Here is a 21,819-nt window from a genome sequence, read left to right as displayed (position 1 = left end):
AAACTCAATGCCTCTTCACGGCCACGGATGCCACGCCAATTTGGGCGAAAAGCACACCTGAATATGATTAGCGGAAGTACGTAGGAGGGCGGAGCCAGGCTAGATTGCTTCTTTTTTTTATTATACAACAGTCATACAAACAATCAAGGCACAGTGTGTGAGTACATTTGTCCAAAACCCAACCCGTCAAAAAGACCAATATTCAGCCAAATCTGAAGCCAAATCATGGATTTGATGCATCCTTAAAAGATGTTTTTTTCCCCACTGGGGATCAATTTAAAACCTAATCTTCCTTCAAATCCTGTTCACGTTTTTACATTAAGTTAACGTTTCTTGCACTGTAGCTATGTTACTTTACGCTACTTTATACACATATTGACTCGCTCTTTTCTTCCTCTTATTTTACCTTAAATTTGACTGTGAGCAACTGAACTGAACAATTTCCCTGATTGTTGTGATTACTTCTCTTTGTCCCTACAGGCCCCATCTTTTTACTGGGAGATAGAAATTGTCTCCTATGGAGACTCTGAGGAGGACAGTGGCCCGGTTGTGTCCTTTGGTTTTGCCAGCGAGGCGGAGAAGAGAGACGGAGCATGGACCAACCCTGTCGGCACTTGTCTGTTTCATAAGTACGTTTGCCTGCATATTAACTCTGAGATCCTTTCCCCACTCCTCTCTTTTTTTTTTCCTTCTCTTTTGTGTTCTTCCATCTCTGTCTGTGTGTGTGTGTGTGTGCCAGTAATGGTAAGGCAGTGCATTATAATGGCTCCAGTTTGCTGCAGTGGAAGAGTGTCAGGCTGGATGTGGCTCTACTTCCTGGTGAGACAGGAGACAAATTATCTCTCTCTTCATACACGATCTACTGCCTCATTTCTTTCCCATTTAGTCAACTTAGAAATCCATACAGCAATCTATGTTATCAATTTTAAGCATACATTGTATTTTCAACTCCTTAAAAGCATTGTATCTTATCTTATCTGGCTGCTCTTTCAATTAAAAAAAAGAAGGTATTTTTCAAGCAGATCTTGCTTCCTTAACTCAAACTGCATCAAGTTTTAGCATTTGTTTTAAAATATGTCATTACCTCTTAGCATTGAGTCGTAACTGAGAATGTGACCCTGCGTTTGTACAAACACATGCGACGTGGCTGGATCGGCTGGGAGCGTTCAGAGACCCCCCGGTCAGGCCCCTAAAGGCAGGGTCTACTTTACCTACTGTTGCCAGCGGCTCGGCCCCATCCTGGAGGATGTAGCTGGAGGAATGTGGCCCCTGGTTCACATTAAAAAAAAAAAAAGGTGGGTTTCTGTCGACTAAAGTGACCTTGAAAGCTTTATATTTAAACTTTTGGTAAAGGGTAACTTAGTTTTTTTTTTCCTGGACCTTATTTTCCCATTATTTTGATTATAAGTGACTGATGAGAACAATAATTAAGATGTACCATAACTTTAAGGGCAATTGAGCACCATCAGTTAGCGTCCACTAAAAGTTATGTCAGATTATTATTCTGACAACATTATGGAAAGGATCCATACAGAGATAGACCTTTTAGTTAAAGAGTAAGATCCTTTTTATTTAACATTACCCAGCCCCAAGATCAATATCACCAAACTCCACCAGACTCCATGTAAATAATCAGGACTTTTATCAGCGTAAAACACACTTTGTTCAAAGTGGACAGAAACTAAATAAAACTATCAAAAGCCGTCTTGGTTAATCTTTCCACTGTTCCAACAATTGGTTGAAATAAACCCTTCACCCATTTACATGTGGAGATATGCTGGCTCTATACACGCTAAAAGTCCTGATTATTTACATGGAGTCTGGTGGAGATATGCTGGCTCTATACACGCTAAAAGTCCTGATTATTTACATGGAGTCTGGTGGAGATATTCTGGCTCTATACACGCTAAAAGTCCTGATTATTTACATGGAGTCTGGTGGAGATATGCTGGCTCTATACACGCTAAAAGTCCTGATTATTTACATGGAGTCTGGTGGAAATATGCTGGCTCTATACACGCTAAAAGTCCTGATTATTTACATGGAGTCTGGTGGAGTTTGGTGATGGTGATTTCGGGGCTGTTTCATGTTAAACTAAAAGGATCTTACTCTTTAACTAAAATGTCTATCTCTGTAGGGATCCATTCCATAATGGTGTCAGACACTTAGAATAATAATCTGAGTCTGTCAGCGGTGAAAATTTAACTTTTAGTTGATGGAAACTGACGCTGAACATTTGTCCTTTTTGTGCCGATTAGTCACTTAGACACTAATGCATCGGAAAATAGAGTCCAGGTTGAAAAATACCAAAATTACTTTAGTAATTTGTGTAGGGCCGCATGATATGAGGAAAATATCTTATTAAGATTATTTATTTTGACTGATATTGCAATTGCGATATGATTCACGATATTGGAGGGATCATTGTTATATCATTCTTCTCATTGAAAAGTATTTTAAAAAATGTATTGAAGTGTAGTTTTTTGTTGTTGTTTTTTTTGGCAAAGATCTGTACCAAACAGATGTTTTCTTTAGTCTGTAGGATGGGATTTGTAGGCTGGGATGTCTCTGCAGCACCACAATACTTTATTTTTTAAGTGGATTGACACAATTTGCCTTTAACAAATATTGCGCCCCTCTGCAACTTGGATAGGGCACTAGTTCATATTGCGATTTCGATAAAATTGCGATCCATTGTGCAGCCCTAATACTGTGCAGTCCCCTAATACTGTATCTGAAGTATCTTTTATATAGACCTTAGTGGTCCCCTAATACTGTATCTAAAGTCTCTGTTATATAGACCCTAGTGGTCCCCTAATACTGTATCTGAAGTCTCTTTTATATAGACCTTAGTGGTGCCCTAATACTGTATCTAAAGTCTCTGTTATATAGACCCTAGTGGTCCCCTAATACTGTATCTGAAGTCTCTTTTATATAGACCTTAGTGGTCCTCTAATACTGTATCTGAAGTCTCTTTTATATAGACCTTAGTGGTCCCCTAATACTGTATCTGAAGTATTTTTCCTGAAATTCAGCCTTGGTGCAGAATTCCAGCCACTAGAGCCAGTCCCACAATGAGCTTTCCTTAGGATGTGCCATTTCTGTGTCTGTAGCTATTGAGGAGGAGAGGGGGGTCACTCTCACTCATGGGTGGGCCAAAAGGGGAGGTAACGTTGCCTCTTATGACCGCATAAGGAACAGATTCCTGATTGGTCCATCTGAGCTTTCATTTTCTCAAAGGCAGAGCAGGATACCTGGGACTCGGTTTACAACTATCACCATTTCTAGCCACTGGGGGACCATAGGCAGGCTGGGGGAACGCATATTAATGTTAAAACCTCATAAAGTCATATTTTCATGCCATGTGACCTTTAATGTTGACTTCCAAATGCATTTTAAGTTTGTACTCCTCATTGTTTTTGAGGTGTGTGTCTGACTCTAGGAGGACCACTACACCTTGCTGGTAAAGGCCTGGGAGACCAAAGTGTTCCCTACCATTCGTAGGAGCTTCCCTAACGAGGCTGAGAGGAAATCTGGCCTGGACCAAATCAAAGGAGCTCTGCAGCTTGGTAAAGAACAAAATAAAATCATTCAAAAATAACTTAGCGTAAGCATATTTAGGTGTGAATGTTAAGGTAAGCTTTGAATTTTAGATTAGATTAGATAAAATCGACTTTATTGATCACAAGCTGGGAAACGTCAGCAGAAGCTACTGCAGCAAAAGTTCAGACACACAGCACACATACAGTAGAGAATATACAAGCAATGAAAAATATGATAGAATACAAGAACAACTATTCAAAAAATAAAATACAAGAATGTATATATAAATTGGGAATAAAAATCTATTACTTAAATAGTATTTAAATGTTAGTAAAACCTATGTTTGTGTGATTCTAGGATCAGACTTTTAGGGGGGCTCATCTCCTAATGAGAATGTGACACGGATACAGTGCCCATGCTAAATCAGTAATTTCATTAGCCGATAATCTCTGAGCTACTGAACAACAATGTCAGCTAACGTTTTTTGACACTATTAACACTAAACCTGACACTTTATAACTCATAGTAATAACGACCAATTTGACACAATGTTCTAACATTCAGCAATTTGAGTTGCTTACGTTTCAATTTGGGTTCTAATCTGTGCCATGAAATGACCAACTTCTTCTCTGGGACTACCAACGTTAAACTTCCCAACCGTCTCCTGCTCTCCCTCTGACAGATCAGATAGAGACTCAGCCAAAGGTGGGAGTTTGGCACAACCTCTTCTGATTGGCCAACACTACGTTTCTGTTAACCCTTTCCTTGTCTGTGTTACAGGTGTATAGCATCGGCGACAGACACACAGGATATTAAGCCTGTTTCAAACCCTTTGAACCTGTCATTGTTTGTACTAACAGACAAGTTTGCAAACTCTAACTTGAAGCACTAAAATTGATTTGCCCCCCTAAACTGGCCCATGCTCTTGGAGAAGTTGCTCTGCTGTTGGACCAGTGTGGGATGAAGTGGATTTTCTGCACAAATGTGGTTAATATAAATGAAACAAGGACAACTTTGACAGTGTTTGTCTCCGTGGTGTATTTTGCTGACAACAGGCATGGTGGACATAGCAAGACAGACAGTGGAGTTCCTGTATGAAGAGAATGGCGGCATTCCTCGGGACCTGTACCTCCCTACCATCGAGGATATTAAGGACGAGGCCAACAAGTTCACTATTGACAAAGTTTGCAAAGGTACCGTTCACCTACATCCCTACACACTTTTAAATGAGATCATTTCAGGGTTCATTTAAAGTAAGCACTGTATTTGACGCATCAAACTCGTCTTTGGGTCTCTGCAAACTATTTAACATTTCTCACTCAACACAGGCTTGACTCCGCTCTCCGGACAGCAACAACACCAACAGCACCACAGGAGGGACAGCCCTGCCCAAGTTTGCTATCCGGGGCATGTTAAAGACCTTTGGTTTGCACGGCGTGGTGCTGGTGAGGTATTGGTATCCTATTGAGATGCTGGAGCGTCCGCCTGCTGGACCTCGACGGACTGCGGCTAACGGCTTAGTCTCACTGGACAGCAGCAACATTCAGATTCACAGGTAGCCTATACACCTAACAGCATCATGTAAGTGCATTCTGCGCCAGCGCTCCAAATGTATCAAATCTGTTTTTACCTGCTTTGCTTTAAGGGAACTGCTTCGCTGTGAGAGTGCGCTGGCTCGGTTATACTGTCGTATGGCCCTGCTCAACATCTTTGCCCCGAAGAGTCCCCACACCTTCACTCGTCTCTTCCACATACATGCTATCCGTGACATCACCCTAGAGCACCTGCAGCTGCTGTCCAATCAGCTGCTGGCTCCACCCCTCCCTGGTGAGTAGTAATCTTTCTCGTGAACAACTGGATCGCTCAGTGACTCCATTTACACGCACATATGGTTCTGGTTTTTGCCCTCATTCTGAAAAGACAATATTCTGACTTAAGCTGTTAATGAACGTGAATATTCCACTTATATTAACCGTTACATGCAGCTGTGTAAAATAGGTCTTTGGTAATGTTGAAAAGTAGCTGTGTTTCTTTTTCTTTTCTTTCGGCTAGTTTTAGTCCAAAGAGAACTCAATATAGTTTTAGTCAAACCATTTTAGACCATTTTTTTTTAAATAACAAATTATTTCTGAGATTGTTTCTGATAACCATTTCAGTCAAATAGTTATATAAAAATAAATGATATGAGGTTATATAAATATCAAGCCTCTTCCTTATTTCACCAGTAAATTCCTGTTAAACGACAAAAACTACCACTGAATAGGAAAATGGTATTTTACACTAACATTGAATGCAGCACGAGGCTGGCGAGGCGAGTTTGAAGTGAACACAACACGTGTGTTGTTTTTCAGACAATGGCAGCTGCAGTGCAGACTGTCGTACGTCCCCCGGTTGGAATCCTCCACGGTGAAATCCAGACAAACTCTTACACCGTTTAGCTGTCAGCATTTTAACCGTGTTTGATACAGCTGCTAGCTAATGGTAGGCTAACGTTGCCTGCTGCCAAGTGTAGTGTTAACTAGCTAACGGTAGGCCAACGTTACCTGCTGCCAAGTGTAGTGTTAACTAGCTAACGTAGGCCAACCTTACCTGCTGCCAAGTATAGTGTTAACTAGCTAACGGTATGCCAACGTTGCCTGCTGCCAAGTATAGTGATCCACACATTCTTGGATAATTCATCCAGTCGCCTTTTTATTTCTGGGTCATATTTGGAAACCAGGTCAAGTAGTTCCAAAAAGTTACCCTTGTTTAACGCATCTAGGTTTTCCCGATACAATGGGGTTTCTTGCTTTGCACAGAACAGGACTACTACCATCATGATGTGCTGTCTATGTCTTTCAATGAAGGACTTGTCGCTGGCATCGTTGTTCAGCTGGTTAATAATATTTCCCCGTCCTGGCTGGTGACTATGCTTGAAACCATCCATTTCCCCCAGCGCTGCAGCATGTGCCCTGCTGGCTTCATGTTTGCCACAACCCTCAGAAAAATGTTTCCAGTCTTTGAAGCCCGTATTAATGAATATATCCTCATAAGCTGCTTCAGGGAAATGACGACAAGACTTAACCCACCCAGAAGGAACCATATGGCCATGAAGCAGCTCTATACAGTTCCATTTCAAAGGAACTCTGACGTTGTGAATGAGGCCAGATGCCAATATGTGGAGGTAAGGAAACATTACTACAGTATACTGTAATGCCTTGTCTTATCATGCAGTTAGAGTCAACTGGAGTCACTTTTTTTCAACATCTCCAATGATGGTATCCTATGCCACATCCCCCACAAGGTGGCGCTGACATTTGACCACAAACACCACAGAGACGTGGAGGAGGCTGCTGGGAAAGTCTTCAGGGTTCCTGCGGGTTCTTAAAAGTATTATAAAATAATTTGTGATGTTCTTTCTTATCTTTCAAAATATTGTCGAGGGTGAGATGCAGCGTCAGGGCTCCTCACATGACGAACAGCTGTCAGTACTGATTATTTACATGGAGTTAAACTAAAAGGATCTTATTCTTTAACTAAAAGGTCTATCTCTGTAGGGATCCATTCCATAATGTTGTCAGACACTTAGAATAATAATCTGAGTCTGTCAGCAGCAACAACAGAACTTTTAGTGGACGCTAACTAATGCTGAACATCTGTCCTGTAGGGTTACATTACAGCTTGTTTCTTGTTTAATACTGGACCAGTATTGGACCACCATCTTTCCTGGATCTGTGTTTTGTTGCCTCAGTTTGGAGTCTGTGGGGAGTGGAGAGTCGGGGGCGGAGCATCCATCCTCCCAATGAAGGAAGAGCCAAGCAGAACCAGAACTATCTGAGCGAAAAAACACAGGGAAAGGCTTTAATAACACAAAAAAGCGACAAAAACACAGAAAAAACGACAACAACATGCTTAGGAAAACAATAAATGGTTGAGTTTAGGAAAGAAACATTGGGGAAGGCTTAACATTTTTTTTATTAAAAACAAAATTGCTGAAAATCGCCACACACGGGAAGCAAACCCGGCTCTCCTGGGTCAAAGTCCTATTTTTTTACCCATCCACTACCCCAAGCAACCTCCTTACGCTGTCCTACGTCCCTTTATACTTCGGATAAACAACTTTACAGTTTAAAGTCCAGCAGTGTTTCCGCCTGGCTGCCATTATTTACAACTTACAGAGGCTGCAGCCCCGACAGGACATGGTCATAGGATCTTTTGCCTAAATGTTGTGATCCCCAATGCTTCAAGTCACAAAATAAGGCCACAGTTCAATTCAATTTTATTTATAGTATCAAATCATAACAGAGTTATCTCAAGACACTTTACAGATAGAGTAGGTCTAGACCACACTCTATAATTTCCAAAGCCCCAACAATTACAGTAATTCCCTCAAGAGCAAGCATTAGCAGTGGCTGTTGCGACAGTGGCGAGGAAAAACTCCCTTTAGGAAGAAACCTCGGCAGACCCAGACTCTTGGTAGGCGGTGTCTGACGGGGCTGGTTGGGGGTGTGATGAACAGTGGTAATAATAGTCACATTAAAGATAATGGAACAGGGACTTCGAAGGTAGTCGTGGAAGTTCATGTCATAGCATGGCACATCGTGTCATACTGAGTAGTGCATTCTCCTATACCGGATCCTGACTACTCTGTGTGTATGAACATCACAGCAGGGCGTTGCGGGATGAAACGTGGCGCTGCAGAGCATGGGTGGATGCAGCGGACCCAGCAGGACGTGGCTGGATGCTGCAGGATGCGGCCGGGCGTTGAAGGGAATCGCAGAGCATGGCTCTGCGAAGAAGAAACATAAGAACTCCGGGGAGTAAACTCCCCAGAGCTAGGTTAGTAACAAGCAGTTCTGGGACAGGATGCATACAATAGGAAACAAATGAAAACATTGATGAAAGGCTGTACTGGCCTGCCTCCCTCTACTCTCACTATATTATTGATTATATGATAAACAAATCTGATGACTACGAAGAGAAGCAGGTGGGCCGGGTTAGGCGGACGCTGCAACTGTTTACACACTAGGTAGCTAGTGTGTTGCATTGTGAACGTCACTTCCGTTTCCGCCCGACTTCCTGTTTCTTGTTGCAGACAACGGCAGATGCTTAACGCTTAACGTCTTGCGATTTTAAGTCCTCCACAACGAAATACAGTCACTATTTACACCGTTTTAGCTGTATTTTAACCGGACCTAACTGGCTGCAGTTTCTCCGTTGTTTGCAAAACTTTCCTCCGCTCCGTTAGCTAACGTCTAGGTATTTGTTGTGCTAGCGGCTAGTTAGCCTGCCTGTTAGCGGGAGGTAACGCGGACCCCTCAGGATTTGGCCTCCTTGGAATTCTATTCTATATTTTGGTAGCAGTAACGGCCTATCCACAGCTTGCTAACACAAGCAGGAGCACCTGCATTGTAATTCGACTTGTGAAGAGGGATTTTAGGAGAAGGCCTCCATCAACGTTGCTACTAGCTAAACTAGCAAGCTACACGATGCCCCCCCTCAGCTGTTCACCTGGCTGTGACTTGTGCCTCCTGTTCAGCCAGAAGATAGTGGAACTTGAAGCCAAAATATCGACTCTCCACCTGATCAAGGCAAGTGAACAGTTCCTCGACACCATTATCATTGGAAGTTCCCCTCACACACACACTGTCGGATGTCTTGATTCCACTGTGCCCTGCAATACTCTCACCCCACCACGCACTAATACAACCTCTGACCCTGTTGTCTCTCCTCGGCTTCTGCTCTGCTGACCAGCTCCACTCCACACCAGCCTGAGCCATGGCGTATAAGCAAGCACCAGAGCAGGCGGTCAGGACAACGCTCAGGTCCAGCCCAACCCCTACGACTAGAAAATAGCTACAGCATTCTGATGAACGATGCAGAGTTCCCTTCTCTTCATCCTGGTCCATCCACACAGTCAACGCGCCCTCAATCCTCTCCCCCCTCGGACTCATCAACCTCCATGCTGGTCATCGGAAGCTCCATGGTCAGGGACCTCTACATTCCCCCTTCACCTAGCGGTCCCTCCAAGGTCTACTGCTTCCCTGGTGCCAAGGTCCGTGACATCCAGCAACTTCCAAGCACGGTCGACAGCACTCCGGAGAGACTTCACCACTCTCCTCTCCACCATGATGGGCACAGGAAAACAGATCGTCATCTCTGGGCCTCTACCTACCTACAGGAAGGGTGCTGAGAGATGGTCCAGACTGTTCTGGCTCCACACCTGGCTTGAACCACTCTGCACTTCCCTGAGCATTCCCTATGTCAACAACTGCAACTTGTTCTGGGACCGGCCCAACCTGCTGAAGCATGATGGTCTCCACCCAAACCGACACGGAGCCAGGCTGCTATCTGACAACATAACGACCAAACTGAAAGGCAAGTATTGACATTCTGTTGAAAATATCACAGATTCATGCCCCCCAGGTATTGATCCTGATGGCACTATACAAGTGGATGAATCTGAAAATGTTTTCTGCAGGGTAACATGTAGTACTAGTACTATTCCAGTAACATGTAGTCAGTGTTGTATAAAGTACTAGAAAGCAATACTTGAGTAAAAGTACAAGTATCATACTAGAAAAAGACTTTGGTAGAAGTGGAAGTTACCTTTTAGAATATTACTTAAGTAAAAGTCTTAAAGTATCTGATATATATTGTACTTAAGTATCAAAAGTAATTTTCTGATATTTAATGTACTTAAGTATTTGAAGTAAAAGTTGTTTTTTTTAAAAAGCAAGCGGTTAGAACTTTTATTGTAGCTTTCTTATAGTAAAGCATAAAGCATATTCAGGGTTCCCATATCTTCTTAATCTCACTCATCAAATCAAAATCACATTCTTTTCTAGGACTTTTCAGGCGCAATTATCTTAAGTTCAAAGAACAAACAGCATATTTTTAGAGATGACATCAATGTACAGAAACATTTCTTGTAACACAGGTGTATGACGTTATTTTCACCACTACCCTGTTCACCGAGTTCACCACTATCGTCAGGGTGGTCGCAGGGCTCAACATAAAAAAAAATCCCCACTGGCCCCCGGGGCCAGTAGATCAGAGTTTTGCTGGCCCCTTCTACATTTTTACTGGCCCTGAAAGAAATATCATAGGTGTGATTGGAAAAGGACAAAAAAGCAGGAAAATATACGCCGCACTTATATGCTTTAGAAAATGGTTCTAACCCAGCTAGCCACTGCCACTGGATGTTGTGCCATTAGCAGCAAGGGGGTCATCAACTACATTTTTCCAAGGGCCAGAATTTTTTTAAGCAGACACTCCAGGGGCCGGACTTTCAAATAAAGAAAATCAAATTATACCTAATACCATCATCTTGTTTGATATTTTCGCTTTCTTACTAAATTAATGCTATATTTTTTTACATTAGTAAGCAAACCCCTAAAAACATGGAAAATCCATAATGATAACTAGATAGGCTACTTAACTAGAAAATGATCTCCGATTAGTCCTGTATGCCTAATTTGAAATAAGACAATTCTGTTGCTAAATAATACAACCGGCAACATCGTCAACAATGAAGAACGCGTCATTCATGTGCATATTAAGTAGCCACATGTATTTGTTTTGGTCTTATAATACATCCATAGTTTTACCGCTCCAGCGGAGAGGATGGCTCGTTTAGACAGCAGCTACGTTTACAAGAGTTTGTCCAAAGTTCAAGATTGGTTGCAAATTAAGACAAACAGTTGGACTACAAACTGACATCTTTCATTTTAGCTCGTTTGTAAAGTCGCTATTTGCAGAGTAGAGCTGTGTTTGCACAGCGCGGTGGACGAGAGTGGACAGCGCAGACTGAGATATGGTTTCTACGTGTTTCTGCCTGTAGAACAGGTACATGGGTTATTGATAACTATTGACTCTTTAATCATGGAGGTTTTATTGTAGGCTAGGCTACTTACAGTAACGAGTGTAGCGTTAGTTCATCTGCGCCATCGGCGGTAAATAATCCTCTGTAACGTTTCCAGTCAGTACATGTGCTGCGTGAAGTAACGCACACACCAGTGACTGTGGCTGCAACCAGCCCGACATACGTTTTTACTGGCCCTGGGCCATCGGGCCGTTGCTTATGTCAAGCCTGGTCATCTACGATAACGGGAGATCCTCCAGTAGGGGCTCGTGCTTCCATGGCGGTTTCAGTTGTGCGTCCTCCTCCTTTAGCAACAAACAAGCGCTGAAATAGAGCGTGTGGCGTCTAGGAACAGTGATTCGCCAAACCTCCCTTATTGCAGTCGCACACATTTCTTCTAATTTTATTTTTTAGTAACGAGTAACGAAGATGCTTAGTGGAAATATAACGGAGTAAAAGTATACATTTTATCTAGGAAATGTAGTGGAGTAAAAGTGAAAGTTGACATAAATTTAAATAGCGAAGTAAAGTACAGATACGTGAAATTTCTACTTAAGTACAGTAACGAAGTATTTGTACTCCGTTACATTACAACACTGCATGTAGTACTAGTACTATTCCAGTAACATGTAGTACTAGTACTATTCCAATTATAATCAACAACAGACCATACAAAGTGGTGAATCTCCTAAGTAATAAGAAGTTGACTGCAAACAGTCAATTTAGCATCCAGTTCACGTCAGCCACAGCCTGTCCCAAAAAATGAGACGGTGTCTGTTCCTCGACACAGATCAGTTAAATCAAAGGTAACCAAGAGAGGGGCAATACTTAACAACCTATTTGGAATTAAAACTACCACTGCAATGATAGAAAAGGATAGGAAAATTAGATGTGGATTACTAAATATCAGATCTCTGTCTTCTAAAGCAGTACTAGTAAACGAATTGATATCTGATAATCAAATTGATCTATTCTGTCTTACTGAAACCTGGCTGGGCCATGAAGAATATGTTAGTCTAAATGAAGCCACTCCTCCCAGTCATATTAATACTCAAATTCCTAGAGGCTCAGGCCGAGGAGGGGGAGTTGCAGCCATATTTGATTCAAGCCTGTTAATTAACCCTGAACCGAAACTAAATTATAACTCTTTTGAAAGCCTTGTTCTTAATCTTCAACATCCAACACGGAAATCAGTACAGCCAATTATATTTGTTGTTGTCTACCGAGCTCCAGGTCCGTATTCTGAATTTTTAACTGAATTCTCAGAGTTTTTATCATGTGTAGTCCTTAGATCAGACAAAGTACTTATTGTAGGTGATTTTAATATCCATGTGGACATTGACAGCAATAGCCTTAGTACTGCTTTCAACTCACTACTAGATTCTATTGGCTTCAGTCAAAGTGTGCATGAGGCCACGCACTGTTTTAACCACACCCTCGACCTCGTGCTGGCATATGGTATCAAAATTGAAGATGTATTAGTATTCCCGCAAAATCCTTTATTATCAGACCACTTCTTAATTACTTTCGAATTCTTAATACCCGATTATACGAAATTTGATAAATGCTTCGATACTAGATGCCTATCTGACAGTGCAATAGCTAAATTTAAGGCAGACATTCCAACAGCACTAAACTCATTACCTTGTTTTAATACAACAGAGGACCTTTATGTATATGTAACTTTAGTCCCTCTCAAATCGACAATTGTGTAGATGGTGTTACGGCCTGCCTACGGACTACTTTAGACTCTGTTGCTCCACTCAAAAAGAAGAAGATGAAGCAAAGGAAACTAGCACCTTGGTATAACTCCCAAACTCGTAAATTAAAGCAAAACTCGCGAAAACTTAAAAGTAAATGGCGCTCCACCAAACTGGAAGAGTCTCGTTTGCACTGGTAAGACAGTCTGAAAACCTATAGGAAGGCCCTCAGACATGCCAGATCAGACTATTACTCATCATTAATAGAAGAAAACAAGAACAACCCAAGGTTTTTTTTCAGCACTGTAGCCAGGCTGACAGATAGATAGTCACAGCTCTACTGAGCCATCTATTCCTCTAGCTCTGAGTAGTGATGACTTCATGAGCTTCTTTAATGATAAAATAATAACAATTAGAGATAAAATTCATCACCTTTTGCCCTCAACTTCTAACGGTTCACCTTTCAATGCAGGACTGCTAGAAAGAACGACTAGACCTGACGTATACTTAGACTGCTTTTATCCTATAGACCTTCAACAACTAATGGTAAAGGTATCTTCAGCTAAGCCATCTACCTGTCTCTTGGACCCCATCCCAACGAGGCTACTCAAAGAAGCATTACCCATGGTTAACACTTCATTACTAGATATGATCAATATGTCCTTATTAACAGGTTATGTACCGCAGTCATTTACAGTTTTTTTCGATTGCTAAACGACAGCGGGCACAACTGGAGTCACATGTGCAAAACTCTAACTACAGTCTGCACAGCAGCAGTTCATGTGGACCCAACTCTAGTTCATTTTTCATTGCTTGAACACAGTTTTCAAAACTCTACACACTTATCCCATGACTTTAACCACAACGTGCAAAACACTGTAGATTTACAGCACTTTGTACAAATGCTAACACACTGCTGTCAAAACTGTAAACCACACATTCAAAACAGAATAGATTTCAGTCTTGTGCCTATCAAACACTGCTGATTGCAATTTTAACTGAAAGCCTAAGCAGGTGTCTTGTTTTAGACTAGTTAGTGAACATATATGGTATTTATACAGAGAAAGCTCAGAAAGTATTTTTTTGTATACAAACACCAAATAAGAATGAAACAATTCTACACTGTACTGTTTGAGAGAAACGGGTAAAAGAGCAAAGATACCAACATGTCCTGGTAAGATGTCTGAGGTTATGTACGCAGCTATAAAAAAAAAGTGAAAAACACTATATCTTTACAATAGTAAAACTGCGTTCTTACTGTTTTTCAGAAAGTAATGGAGGTGAAAGCAATAGAAACACCACATTACAGTAATTTGTATTTAGAGATAATGCATACATCCAATGTGATGAACTTGCCACATGATGCTGGAGAGAGGCAGGATTAGTCACACTATTCTCTGGTACTGTTATGTACCTTTAGTTTTTTCCCCCCAGTAATTCCATAAATTACTAGAGACAAAATACTTTATTGAAGAAAACTGATTTTCATTCCTTCTTGTTTACCTTATGTAAAAATTGGTATGCTATACAATCTATATTTTTTCCTTAAATAAACAGTTGAGTAGTGTCAAGTCACTCAAATTGTTCAAACTGTAAAGATGAGAAAGTTTGTAATTTCTGTATTGGTGTGTGATGCTAGTGTTTTTACCCTCAGTGTGTTCTGAGTGACAGTGTGTGTTATCTCAGTGAGGCGTGTGCATACTGTTTGGCTGTACTGAGCCTGTTTTGCAGGTGATGTGAACTGTTTAGCTCAGGTGACTGTTGGTAGTGCAGACTGTAGTTCGAGCTATGCACATGTGACTCCAGTTGTGCCCACTGTTGTTAAGCAATCGGAAAAAACTGTAAATATTAGGCCACAGCCAGCATTTGATTAGCTTAGCTTAACGGGTATAATGCTGCATGTTTACCATCATAGTTGAGCGTGTTAGCATGCTAACGTTTGTTAATTACCATTACACACAAAGTACAGCTAAGGCTGATGGGAATGTCATTAGTTTTGCAGGTATTTGTCTGTTGATGGGACAGACACAGACACATACACACACACTCTGAGACACACACACACACACACAGAGAAAGAGACACACACACACAGACAGACACACACACACACACACAGACACCCACACACACACACACACACACACACAGACACACAGACACACACACACAGACACAGACACACACAGACAGACACACACACAGACAGACACACACACACAAACACACAGACCCACAGACACAAACACAGACACACACAGACACACACACACACAGACACACACAAAGACACACACACAGACACACACAGACAAAGACACACACACAGAGACAGACACACATACTAAGGCATGGATACCCAAACCGAGCCCGACGGATATTTAGAAATGATGGTTGTGTTTGGGTCGAGAGAGCTCAGTGTGTGTGTGTGCTTGTGTGTGTGTTTGTGTGTGTTTGTCTGTGTTTGTCTGTGTGTCTGTCTGTGTGTGTGTGTGTGTGTGTTTTTACTCATTACCTTCAGGCTATAGCATGAATATATCTGGGATTATTTCTCACACCTGTTTACAGAACTTAAACTTATTGCAACAACTCTCCTCCGGTTGCATCAACAACACGTCTACTTCCTCTTTCTCTATCACACACACCCACTCACACACACACACACACACACAGACACACACACACACACACACACACACACCCTCACTTTTTTTGAGAAGTAAACATGAACACAGATTATGAGCGATTCTTCAACAACTGTGTGTCTCTGTGTGTCTGTCTGTGTTTCTGTGTATGTGTGTCTCTAAGTGTGTGTATGTATGTGTGTGTGTGTGTGTGTTTGTGAGTGTGTGTGTGTGTGTCTTTCTTTCTGTGTGAGTGTGTGTCTGTCCCTTCAAACATCAACATGTCATGTATTAATATGTATTTGTGTCTAAATGACATATAAACATCTTTTCCTATTCTATGTTTTCTGGAAACTCTTCCAACACGCTGGCGTGTGGCGTGAACAATAGGCCTCGGTCCTGTTTCTAGCACACAGGCAGCGTGCACGCTCTAACCTGTTACCATGGGAACCCAAATAAAAACGGACACGCCACACAGCTGACACGCTCATACCACGGTGATACTTGGAGCAAAGTCTCATGTTGTGTAGGACTAGTATATAAAGTGCTCCTACTACTCCCATTCAAGAGGCCATTTGACCGAAAAACGAAAATACGGTAAATCTTAAAAGTGGCGCTTCCGTCCTTAATATGCTTTTAAACTAAAGTTTGACTCGGGTACATTCACAAACAGACCCTAGGATGTATTTTGGTGAGAGTTATGCTTTAAGCACTCCTTTATTTGTTGTTTTCCTTTTCCCTGTAATTCAACAACGTTAATCTGAAAGGCTGACAGGGTGTCCAGCATGTTATGACTATGAATATGCTGCTCTGTCGTCCATTGGTTAATAATCCAGTTCATTTCTGTGTTTCCTGTTCCCAGTTCCTCCAAAGAGCTGTGTACTTGTGTGTATTTGTGTGTATTTGTGTGTATTTGTGTGTATTTGTGTGTTGACCGGAGCATGCCGTGTCCATCAAGGATACGTTTGTGTTTCCTTCTCCATCTCTCTGTCCAGACTTTAGATTTTCCTGTTGTGCAGCAGAGGGCAGCTTCTCCAGGACTGAGGAGTGGAGTTGCAGTTCACCTTCCTCACCAGTAGGTGGCAGACTCCCTGTAAGGCGAGCACCTGGCCTCCGGCGGCGTGCTTCACCTGGTCCTCCCGGCCCGTAGGTGGCAGTGTCTCCAGGGAGAGATCCCACACATCCAGCTAGTCAGCCATCTTACCGTCCTGCCCAATCTGTCTTCCTTGTTGAAATCCTTGTAGTTCTCAGCTGCTGTTGGTATGAGTGTGTGTGTGTGTGTGTGTGTGAAGTTCATATTTTCTAACCACTTTACAGCACACACATATGTATTTTCTATCTTTCCTTTAATAGAACATGTGTTGACCAGATAATGGATCACTATATAATAGAACTATATAAATGACTCCTGGTGTGGGACATCCACACACATCTAAAGACCAACGTTAGAACCATTTCCTTCTTTTCACATCTAATATCACACTAAAGAGATGTGATTCTGGTTCTTGGTGTGGTCCCTCCACGCCCTACTGTCTCCTTGCAGGTGTTGCATATTGTTAACTTGTTATCTTCTGACCATACACACACACACACACCCACACATGCTGAAGAATGTCCAAACACACACACACACACACCCACACATGCTGAAGAATGTCCAAACACACACACACACACACACGCTGAAGAATGTCCAAACACACACACACACACACACGCTGAAGAATGTCCAAACAGCTGACATGTTGCAGGTTAACTCACCAAGTTGAGAGAAAGGAGAGAGACCGTAATAAATATTTGCAGTACCACAAATACTCTATATACCACAAATACTATATACTTCAAATACTCTATATACCACAAATACTCTATATACCTCAAGTACTCTATATATACCACAAATACTCTATATATACCACAAAAACTCTTTATACCTCAAGTACTCTATATATACCACAAATACTCTATATATACCACAAAAACTCTTTATACCTCAAGTACTCTATATACCACAAATACTCTATATACCTCAAGTACTCTATATACCACAAATACTCTTTATACCTCAAATACTCTATATACCTCAAATACTCTATATACCACAAATACTCTATATATAACCACCACTAACGTATTTATTTCAACTCACACAGTAACTGTACATGAGGTAACTGCAGTACTAGTAGTATTGTACATGTGGAGTAAAACCACACACACACAGTAGTTTGAACACATTCTATTTTGGAAAGATATGAAAAGTTGTGCGGTGATAAGAATACACAGCTGAGCAGTTGTGGACTTTATTTTAATCAGTAGAGTTTTGGATTAAAAACAAAACCAAATAGAGCACTAATTGCAGGTAATACAGCACAACCGTTTAGAGTCCTAACAGCTGTCAGGATGAATTGATATAGTAAAAATGAAACGAAGGCCTTAGGGCCCACAAGTTTGTATCACTGACAGCCCATGGCTAGTGGAAACAAGGAAAAGGAAGGAAATCAGTAAGAAAGGTTGCATTAGTATACAGAAGAAAGGGAAAAAAAGGGATCAGGATAATCAGGATCCAAGGAAAGGTGAAGCCTGGTATTATCAGAATCAGAATCAGAAATAGTTTAATAATCCCAGGGGGAAATTATTTTCGTTACCACTCCAGATATACAAACAACAAATAAAAACAACATATATTATCAATACTTTAAACATATATAATAAAAACAAACATACAGTAATAATATATAAAATATGAAATGTACAGTGATAATGTGCAAATAGTGCAATAAAAAAGAGAAAATGAATTGTCTGTTGAGATGATTATAGTGCGAAAAAAAAAAAAAAGGAGAAGTGATTGTCTATTGTCTATGTTTGAGATGAGATGCTTACAGAGAGGGGGTGTGTGACTCTCTGAGGGAGGTGTTATAAAGTTTAATGACCACAGGCAGGAACGATTTCCTGTGGCGCTCTGTGGTGCATCTGGGTGAGAGGAGTCTTCTGCTGAAGGTGCTCCTCTGCTGGGCCAGTGTGTCGTAGAGAGGGTGGGAGACATTATCCAAGATGGACTGAAGCCTGGACAGCATCCTTTTTATTATGGAAATAACTGAGCTGTAAGGGAAAGGCAGGACAGCTCAGAGTAGAAGTAAAAGCACCCAAAAGTTGTAAATATGGGAGCGAATCACACAGAAAAATCCAACAAACAAGAGCCCAGCAGCCCCAGTGGAGATAATAATAAAAAAGTTAATTTTAAGCTGCATGAGAATGGCATGAGAGGTGGCAGGCAGCCATCAGTGGTCGGAGGCCCGGTACTTCTGATATGACATGCTGGGAAGAGGTGAAACCTAAGAATAAATGCTGATTAAACCATGAAGTGAGTTAAAAAGAAGGATAAACCTAAGAATAAATGCTGATTAAACCATGAAGGGAGTTAAAAAGAAGGTTAAACCTAAGAATAAATGCTGATTAAACCATGAAGTGAGTTAAAAAGAAGGTTAAACCTAAGAATAAATGCTGATTAAACCATGAAGTGAGTTAAAAAGAAGGATAAACCTAAGAATAAATGCTGATTAAACCATGAAGGGAGTTAAAAAGAAGGATAAACCTAAGAATAAATGCTGATTAAACCATGAAGTGAGTTAAAAAGGATAAACCTAAGAATAAATGCTGACAAAACCATGAAGGGAGTTAAAAAGAAGGTTAAACCTAAGAATAAATGCTGACTAAACCATGAAGGGAGTTCAAAAGAAGGATAAACCTAAGAATAAATGCTGATTAAACCATGAAGTGAGTTAAAAAGAAGGATTAACCTAAGAATAAATGCTGATTAAACCATGAAGGGAGATAAAAAGAAGGTTAAACCTAAGAAGAAATGCTGATTAAACCATGAAGGGAGATAAAAAGAAGGTGTAGATAATTCTGGTGAATTCTTATGTTTGCTTTCTGTATGGACGCTACGAGACACCGTACTTTAGCAAGTGCACATGCGCAGTGGGATTATAGCTCTGTGTGTGCACAGCTCCCCGCTAGGTGATGCATGAATGCAAGATGACGCCCGTTACTTGACTGAATAAGTTCTACATGGTTTCTGGAAGTTTATAAATAAACTCAACCACTTGGATTCATAAATTAAAGACTCCTCATATATTTCAACAAAAGGTAAATAAAGAACCTAACCATCCTCAGCTCTCCTCGTTAACCTCTACGCTGTACACAGCTGATGGAAACATACACACACACACAGACACACACAGACACACACACACACACACAGACACACACACACAGACACACACACACACACACACAGACACACACACAGACACACACACGCACACACAGACACACACAGACACACACACACAGACACAGACACACACAGACACACACAGACACACACACACAGACATACACACACACACACAGACACACACACTCGGACACAGAGACACACAGAGACACACACAGACACACACACACACACACATACACACAAACACACACACACACAGACACACACACAAGCACACACACACAGACACACACCCACACACACACAACACACATACACACAAACACACACACACAGACACAACATTACAAGATACATACACACAGACACACACCCACACACACAAACACACACACCACACACACACACACACACACACACACCTCAACACACACACAGACACACACACGCACAGACACACACCCACACACCACACACACACACATAACACACAACACACACACACACATACACACAAACACACACACGAAGGGCACACACATACACGCACACTAGACACACACACACACACACCCACACACACACACACACACACACTCAAACACACACACACACACACTGAGCTCTCTCGACCCTAACACAACCATAATTTCTAAATATCCGTCGGGCTCGGTTTGGGTATCCATGTCTTAGTATGTGTGTGTGTGTCTGTGTGTGTGTGTGTCTTTGTGTGTGTGTGTGTCTGTCTGTGTGTGTGTGTGTGTGTGTGTGTGTGTGTGTGTGTGTCTGTGTGTGTGTGTGTGTGTGTGTGTGTGTGTGTCTGTGTGTGTGTGTCTGTTTGTGTCTGTGTGTGTCTGTGTGTGTGTGTGTGTGTGTGTCTGTCTGTGTATGTGTGTGTGTGTCTATCTGTGTGTGTGTGTGTGTCTGTTTCTGTGTGTGTGTGTGTGTGTGTGTCTGTGTGTGTGTGTGTCTGTTTCTGTGTGTGTGTGTCTGTGTGTGTCTGTGTGTGTGTGTGTGTGTGTGTGTCTGTGTATGTATGAGTGTGTGTGTGTGTGTGTGTGTGTCTGTCTGTGTGTGTTTCTGTGTTTGTGTAAGTCAGGTCGGCCCAAATGAAGGCCGATGGCTCCTCCGACGGATGACGGCATGGAACACACCGAACAGACTCGAGTCACCGACCTCGTCAGACTGTCAGACGGCCGATTATCGTGTTTGTGTGTCAGCGCCTTTTTTATTATTATTTTACATATGTAGCTTACAAATAAATCTTTTTATATCTGCCCCAAATTCTCTCCTGACTGAATTGGTATCATATGAAACTAGACCATCTTAGGAATCCATTCAGACCAAGCATGGCATGGTAGGTTGGGGGGGGGGGTTATAGGGGGCTAAATAATGCTCCAAAGTTAGGCTACTTTTTACAGAGAGAAAAACTGCATGGCCAGTTTCAAAGGGGTCCATTGACTTCTGAGCTCCAGATATCTGAATGAAAATGGGTTTGCTGGGTACCCACGAGTCTCCCCTTTACAGGCACACACACTTTATGATAAGCCATGCAGTTTTTACTGGAAAACTATCATGGTTTTCCCAAATGATGTACAGATTTTTAAATGGCTTGAACTATAGTGCATATAGCTGCCAGGTCATATTTTCATAAAAAAACAGAATCATCAGTAAATGTGTGATTTTCTTGTGATGTGAATAAAATACAACACACTGCTGATCTGACTGATAGACAGTAATTATCATTTTATTATAGGGTGGAACTTCCCTTTAACATATTCATACGCTGTGAACAAACAGCAGAGAAATGATCACTTTATATTTCTTTCTCTTTGTTACTGAATCAAAAACATTCAACTTAATTCATTA

General features: G+C 41.5%; 1 protein-coding gene across 1 annotated transcript; it reads left to right on the top strand.

Annotated features, from left to right (window-relative positions):
• The first annotated feature begins 3,146 nt into the window (after nucleotides 1-3,146).
• Nucleotides 3,147-5,021, top strand: LOC120572647 (probable E3 ubiquitin-protein ligase HECTD4). Its single transcript, XM_039821965.1, has 4 exons — nucleotides 3,147-3,167; nucleotides 3,443-3,569; nucleotides 4,599-4,736; nucleotides 4,872-5,021. Exons 1-4 carry the CDS (start codon nucleotides 3,147-3,149, stop codon nucleotides 5,009-5,011), a joined length of 426 nt encoding a protein of 141 aa, XP_039677899.1. The 3' UTR covers nucleotides 5,012-5,021.
• The last annotated feature ends 16,798 nt before the right edge of the window (nucleotides 5,022-21,819 follow it).

The sequence above is a fragment of the Perca fluviatilis genome, chromosome 14 (genome assembly GCF_010015445.1).
Source record: "Perca fluviatilis chromosome 14, GENO_Pfluv_1.0, whole genome shotgun sequence".
Classification (NCBI taxonomy): Eukaryota; Metazoa; Chordata; class Actinopteri; order Perciformes; family Percidae; genus Perca; species Perca fluviatilis.
This window is presented reverse-complemented; position numbering and strand designations above follow the sequence as displayed.